The sequence below is a fragment of the Habropoda laboriosa genome, unplaced genomic scaffold (assembly GCF_001263275.1).
Source record: "Habropoda laboriosa isolate 0110345459 unplaced genomic scaffold, ASM126327v1 scaffold2, whole genome shotgun sequence".
NCBI lineage: Eukaryota > Metazoa > Arthropoda > Insecta > Hymenoptera > Apidae > Habropoda > Habropoda laboriosa.
This window is the reverse complement of record NW_017100190.1, coordinates 2,595,266-2,602,371: the sequence shown is the minus strand read 5'-3', so window position 1 is coordinate 2,602,371 and position 7,106 is coordinate 2,595,266. Positions and strand designations below refer to the sequence as shown.

At 28.8% G+C, this 7,106-nt stretch overlaps 5 protein-coding genes across 5 annotated transcripts in view; 2 read left to right on the top strand and 3 right to left on the bottom strand.

Annotated features, from left to right (window-relative positions):
- The window catches only part of LOC108580001 (actin-related protein 2), a 3,020-nt gene extending 1,830 nt beyond the window's left edge, over window positions 1–1,190 (bottom strand). The window contains exons 1-2 of the mRNA XM_017943650.1: window positions 839–1,190; window positions 587–697 (exon numbers count right to left, since the gene is read on the bottom strand). Coding sequence (XP_017799139.1) covers window positions 587–697; window positions 839–886 — 159 coding nt within the window. The 5' untranslated portion in view covers window positions 887–1,190. The remainder of the gene's footprint in view (window positions 1–586; window positions 698–838) is intronic.
- A 303-nt stretch (window positions 1,191–1,493) lies between these two features.
- LOC108579870 (6-pyruvoyl tetrahydrobiopterin synthase) lies at window positions 1,494–2,116 on the top strand. The gene is made up of 3 exons (XM_017943491.1): window positions 1,494–1,629; window positions 1,691–1,770; window positions 1,830–2,116. Exons 1-3 carry the CDS (start codon window positions 1,565–1,567, stop codon window positions 2,114–2,116), a joined length of 432 nt encoding a protein of 143 aa, XP_017798980.1. The 5' UTR covers window positions 1,494–1,564.
- A 543-nt stretch (window positions 2,117–2,659) lies between these two features.
- Window positions 2,660–3,703, bottom strand: LOC108580121 (alkaline ceramidase). Its single transcript, XM_017943787.1, has 4 exons — window positions 3,596–3,703; window positions 3,364–3,520; window positions 3,060–3,297; window positions 2,660–2,981 (listed from the first exon to the last, which is right to left on the bottom strand). Exons 1-4 carry the CDS (start codon window positions 3,686–3,688, stop codon window positions 2,660–2,662), a joined length of 810 nt encoding a protein of 269 aa, XP_017799276.1. The 5' UTR covers window positions 3,689–3,703.
- A 792-nt stretch (window positions 3,704–4,495) lies between these two features.
- Window positions 4,496–5,650, top strand: LOC108579869 (tRNA (guanine-N(7)-)-methyltransferase non-catalytic subunit wdr4). The gene has a single exon (XM_017943490.1). It carries the CDS (start codon window positions 4,496–4,498, stop codon window positions 5,648–5,650), a length of 1,155 nt encoding a protein of 384 aa, XP_017798979.1.
- A 261-nt stretch (window positions 5,651–5,911) lies between these two features.
- Window positions 5,912–7,106, bottom strand: part of LOC108579942 (26S protease regulatory subunit 10B) — a 1,828-nt gene continuing 633 nt past the window's right edge. The window contains exons 4-7 of the mRNA XM_017943577.1: window positions 6,959–7,095; window positions 6,514–6,886; window positions 6,181–6,444; window positions 5,912–6,102 (exon numbers count right to left, since the gene is read on the bottom strand). Coding sequence (XP_017799066.1) covers window positions 5,912–6,102; window positions 6,181–6,444; window positions 6,514–6,886; window positions 6,959–7,095 — 965 coding nt within the window. The remainder of the gene's footprint in view (window positions 6,103–6,180; window positions 6,445–6,513; window positions 6,887–6,958; window positions 7,096–7,106) is intronic.

Genomic DNA, 7,106 nt, shown 5'->3' with positions numbered 1-7,106 from the left:
AATAACAATATAGACAAAATAACTATTCGTTTTCTTATTACAAGTCATTGAAATAAAAAAGATGATATTCAAACTCCATCAGATAATAATTAAACTTTTATCAAAGGTGTTATATATTTCAATAATTTAAAAAATACGATCTTACTTTTAATATATATAGTCCATTTTGATATTTGTTAGTAAAAAGGGTTAATAAATAACAAATGCATTTTCAATCATATTTAAACTCTGGGGCACACAGTGTAATATTATGAAGTGACTTACACGAATACAATATTCTTGCTGAAAATTAAGTAAATTTGTTAATAAACTGTTTGGAAATTATTGATTATGAATTTCAATTTTAAAATGGAAAGATCAAAGTTTAATTCAATTTTTAACATTTCTTACAGTATATACAAGAAGAAACATTTATTTCATTCAGAATGAATATGTAGTATACTCTTGTAAAACACAAACAACATACATTAAATATAAAGAAACAAATTTTGTCCACAAATTATAAGAACTGACATTTGATTAATGAACTGAAATTGTGACAGGTAGTCAGATTTATTTATTGTACTTGAGAAATTGAGAAATATACCTTCACATCAATGTCTCCTATTTTATTGACAGCTCTAATGATAGGACGTCCTACTATGGATGGAAATATGTGTGCTGGAAAATTTGCTCCTGCATATCCACACTTTACAAACTGCAAAAATAATATGTGCACAATAATTAAATTGCACAATGTTATCTTAACAAATGTTGATATCAACAGAAGAAAGTATGTAAAATATGTTTAAAAGATACAAAAGAGCATTAGGAAGTAAGGGTAAAACCATAACCTTACCCCTGTTCCATTATCACAAACAATGATCTTCCTGCCTTTGCTATCCATTTTTTTATAGAATGTTATTATTTAAATTGATTCCGTGTTCCTTATATTAGATTGTATTATACATTACACATTCCGCGAAATGACTAATTGTTATAAGGTCTGGGGCGTTACCGGCATGACGTTTTGGAAGCAACAACGATTGTCATAAAATCAAAGTTGAACTCACATTAAAACGATAAATATTTACTGTTTTTTTTTTTAAGAATTAAATTTTATAAATTACAAAACTTTTCTTCAGTATAAAATCACTTATACCACACACTGAGCAAGCTGATGGCCCAAACTCCTGTCCCATATTCTTAAGTCCAATATACAATTGTGTATTGCGATTGGCTTAATGGTATCTTCTTCTGAGCAAGTTGTTATCTACTTCTGTCGTTTACATTGACAGATAAGGTGTTTCCGTTCGCGTCTCCTCCTGGTGTTCGAATTAAGATTAAATGGAACTCCTTTTTATGTAAAAGGACAATTAAATACATGACAAAAATTTAACTATACATATTTGATATTCAAAATAATAAACAATTAGATATTTTGCAAAGAGTGTCATCTAACTAAAAAATGTTTATTATCCTTGAATAATTTTTTTTATTATCGTGTACTTCTTGCACAATTATTTTTTTAAGCATTCGTAACACTTTAACACATAGAATCTCATATTTTCGCTTGACATATGTAATGGCTCGCCCAGTCGCTTATTTAACAAGAAAAGAAGTAATATCCAGCTGTCACCGTTTACACAAGTATTGTATATTTTATCGCTATACAAAATTCTGTGAAATAAACAAGAATTTCTTTTTACAGTGAAAACTTAACTGAGGAGGATAATAAAAATATATACGGAAAATGTAACAACTATTGGGGGCATGGTCACAATTATACAGGTAATTATTATTGCTTTATTGAAATGTACAAATTCTCATAACATTTTGTTTTATTTCAGTTGAAGTTACTGTATGTGGACCTGTGGATTCTGTAACAGGTATGGTCATGAATATATCAGATTTAAAATTATACATGAAGAAAGTGTTGATGGATCAATTGGACCATAAGAATTTAGATAAGGATGTACCTTATTTTAAAAATGTTGTTTCTACTACTGAAAATGTGGCCATTTATATTTTTAATGAATTGAAAAAAATAATGCCAAATCCAGATCTTTTGTATACAGTTAAGATCTATGAAACTGATAAAAATATTGTTATTTATGGAGGAGAACTAGATGGTTAACTTGCACAATCTCAAAATTTGTATTTTTTAAAAATGTAAAATTTGTTAAAGTTTATTTTATGAAAAGCCAGAAATATAATAAAGATGTTTTCCAAAAAATGAATGCCTTGTGCTTAGTTGACATTATAAGTGTACAAAATTTATTTATTTAGGTGAAACAAGGTAATAAAAAAACATTCTAAATCCATATTACATTCATTCTTCTTTTTTTCAATACACAAATATATTACAATATTGATTGATATTTGTCAAGAGAATAAATACTTTTGTACACTATTTCAATACTGCACCTTTACAGATATCTTAATAATTTGTTAATCACATATATTTGTACAAAAAGTAATAGCTAGTATCACAAATTTAAGAAAGAAATATCTATTTCCTATGTAAGGTAGATAAATGTAAAATATGTTTCTTTTTCCTCAAAACATTAGTACAAAGTTAAATTCTTTCAGTAAGCAAAGTAAATTGCATATTATATCTGAAATCACTGATTATAATTTGATAAATGCAAATCAGCCTTTATCATATTCATGTGAATAATTATATATTTGTATGAATATCAAGTTTAATGTAACTTTTAATAGTTACATATGGTATACCAAGTTCAAAGTCATCCTTTGGCCAATACTTTAGTACTGGTGATTGCTGTGGTTTTTCTTCTTTTACAGAAAAATATGCAAAAAGTACAGCTGCTGTGTAACTTGCAATGAAAATAAACAAATGCCAAAGTGCATGTAAATAAGGGAAATTCAGGTTCAGCCAAGTATCACAAAATAAACGATCATTTAGCCAGCAAGCAACTGCTAATAACCATACAGCACCACATCGTAAACCCAATCTATAAACCCTCATTGAGGTAGTCCTTAAGAAAAGCATGCATGATGATGTAATTAGAAATTACATCATAAAATGTTATACAGACAATAATTAAGAATTTTACCTTTTTAATTCAATGATCATAAATCCAAATGCAGGTATACCAAGACTCATTAAAGCAAATGCATTTACTGCAGGATGTATAAATGATAAACCAGTTGCAATTAGAGTTGGTAAAGCTGCACATACTGCTAGAAGTTTTCTATCATTGTGTAAAATATTTGGAAAATATCTTCTTGGAAAAAACATACAAAAACCAGCCATATACACCCATAAAATTGCCAATTCATCTAACAATTGTCCTATTATAAAATAATAATACTGCCCTTTATTCGTATTCCATAAATCTGTGATATTTTATTACTTACCTATAAGAGATAGAGTAGCATGAAAATATGCACTGCTAAGACCTACTATCATTAGTAAGAACCAAATTACATGAATCCCTGGATTCACAAAACGACCATAATCTCTGAAGAGATGCATGAGAACAGGAGGAAGTAATAAAAATACTACATTACTCAACTGTAAATAAAAATATATTAATTTCCTTATTACAAAACAATTTTTTATTTCTTCTCATCACTGTAAAATACAAACCGTATTCATAAATTCTGCGATACTAGAAGAGATGCTATAATTACGTTCGCACCAGTCAACTGGCGAACTACCAGCTTCAAACGGCTTCCACATATCGAAATGTATATTTTCACCTCACTTTTCTTAATATAACAGTTTATAAATGCAAAATCTTCAAGCTGGAATCTTTTTAAAAAAATATTTATAATTGCAATAACACGGAAATCACTCGTCCAGCTGTTTAAACATCCAAGAAGAATATGTAAACCAAAAAGAAATGTTTATAAAATGCGTCTACCTTTTGTATTAATAGCACATATCGTAACAAAAGTTCTTTTGTATATTTTGATTCTCATTGTTTGCTTAAACCATGACATATATCTATATCATCTTATTGCACAAAGGATAATGCTTGAAAAACATGTTATTCGCGCGATAAATCAGCATCTTTGTTTGAATTCTTATCAGAAGTCAAAGATAATGACAGCTATACAATATGATCGTATCTACAATTGCGACGATGTTGGTAGAATACACGTAACTTAATAACGAATAATATTTTTAAACTTCTTTAATTTTATTTCTAAAAAATAGTGAATTTTGGTGCACTCATAATTTCTTTGTTAAGGGTTGGTAGTGTTTCTATATAGTTTTTCATTAACATGCAGCGTGTCCTGCACATGTAGTTTCACGTGCGCCGGAGTTTGACGATTTTTTTGATCTCTCAAGAATTAGTACATGTGAGGGACAGTGGAAAAATGGATTTCTTTTATTGCAGTCTTGCAATGTTATAGTATATTATATATGTACTAATGTATTTTGTTTAAATATACGAATTGCATGTGACTATTCATGCAGAAAATACACGGTTGCGATTGAAATTATTCACATATTTCGTTCACAAAAATCCGTGCCTTAATTATGAGTTTCTGTATATATGAATTAGACATTGCTTTATGCAATAATGAACAAATTATAATATATAATATTGAAAATGATACAGAAACAACAATTCATTTACCTGAATTGCAGACTGACAAAAAAATTGATGTACATAACAACGTAAACATCGAAACATTTCACACGATCACGAACGTGACGTTTTCGAATGATGGGAAATACTTTTTTGTCTGTACAAATCGTAAGCAACTATGTCTATATGAAACAAAAACTCAGAATATTTTGTCAAATAAAGTACTTCCAAGAGCTGCCAGTAAAGTGCAGTTTACTCCAAATAATGACATAGTTGTTGCTGATAAAACAGGAGATGTTTACCTTTTTTCTAATAAGCAGTTGGATAATGGAGTATTACTTTTAGGACATCTATCAATGTTACTTGATGTGTTAATTACTGAAGATGAAAAATATATTATTACAACAGACAGAGATGAAAAGATTAGAGTGTCTATGTTTCCAAATTCATACAATATTGTATCTTATTGTTTAGGACATAGAAAATTTGTAACAAACATTTTGGAATTGCCTCATGACAAAAATGTTTTAATGTCTTGTGGAGGAGATGGTACATTTATACTATGGGACTATAGGATTGGAAAAGAATTATTATCTATTGATTTTTGTAGTAAAATATCTACCAGTGATATTGAAAAGTTCAATCTACAACTTCAAGATTGTCATTTAGAAGAAACTGTTGAAGTTTTACCTGTTAAACACTTAAAGCTTTTAGCACTCAATGAAAGTTCATCATTAGCTGTAATGAGCTTTTATAATAATTCATTTTTGTTGGTGTATATAATTAGTGGCATATCAAAATCAAATTTTGAAGCAACGTATTTACAATCTATAATTACAAATGGTGAACCAATAGAATGCTATCTTTATAAAGGTAATTTATGGTTATTGAATGATACTGGATTCAAAGTATATGAATTTAAAAATAATAGATTTGTACTAAGTGATGTAATGAACTCTAAAATTAACAAATTAAATAGTTTCTGGAAAACATTAAGAAGAGATGCTATCCAACAAAATTTATTTTCAATTTTGTATAAAAGAAAATATGACAATGTACAGGAATACTTGCAAAGGAAAAAAACACGTCTTGCAAACATATGATATGTAATTAGTAATATATAACATAAAGGAAGTTGTATTGTTTTGTAATAAAACTAAAATGCAATTGTGTAAAATAACATTGAATTTAGAACAAATGATTTCACAGAAGTTTCACGTATAATATTTGTTAAAGCATCTAGAAATATTATTTTTATTATAAAATACAAATAGCATCATAATAAAGTAAATTTGTTTTATTAACCCACCCACTGTTGAGTGAATGAATTGAGTTTTAAATTCAATATAATCGATAAATATTAATTAAACAGGTTTATAATCAAATTTAGATTCAAGTTTCTTATTATCCGACACTTTCCTCACTGCTTTCATAAAATCTTCTTGTATTACATATTCTCTTTCTAATCTTATAGCAAATAATCCTGCCTCGGTGCAGACATTTCTTAAATCAGCTCCATTGAATCCATCCGAAAGTTTTACCACTGCTTCATAATCTAAATTGAATTTAAAATTACTAGAAACGTGTATAAAATAAAGGGAAAAATGTAACAAAATCTAAAGATAAAAAGTACCAATTTCTCCATGCTTAGATATAGGGGCAGCATGAATCTTCAAAATTTCTAAACGTGCTTGTTCGTTCGGTAACGGGATTTCAATTTTTCTGTCTAATCTTCCCGGTCTTAATAAAGCTGGATCTAATGTATCTGGTCTGTTTGTAGCCATTATCATTTTAACTTGGCCCAAAGAATCAAAACCATCCATTTGATTTAACAATTCCATCAAAGTTCTTTGAATTTCTCGATCAGCGCTTGTACCTTCGGAAAATCTACGTCCACCTATGCAAAAGTGTTTCATTAAAGAAAGTTTTCTTTTTTCCCTTCTTTAACAAACAGTAATGTTCATACCAATTGCATCAATTTCATCCATAAATATGATACAAGGTTGATGATCGCGTGCATAATTAAACATTTCTCTGATCAGCCTTGCTGATTCCCCAATATATTTGTCAACAATAGCACTTGATACAACTTTTAAGAAGTTTGCATCTAACTGACTAGCAACTGCTCTGGCCAATAATGTTTTTCCAGTTCCTGGTGGACCATACAAGAGGCATCCTTTTGGTGGTGTTATACCCACTCTTTGAAATAATTCAGGATTTAGCAATGGTAATTCTATAACTTCTCTTAGTTCACGAATTTGTTCACCTAGACCACCAATTGCACTATATGTAACATCACCAGGATCTTCATGTGACATATTATAAACCAATGGATCAACCTAAATAGATCAAGAAACATTCAAGATTTATTTTATAAATAAAATCATAATCTTTAATAAAATCAATTTTACCTCACGAGGCAAATAACGCATTATAGTAAGTGTAGTCATGTCAAGAGCTACTCTTGTTCCAGATTTTAATTTATTTTTATCAAGTTGACGACGACAACCGACAACGTAACGTGGACCATTTGTTGCTTTTACTATAACTGTAAATAGA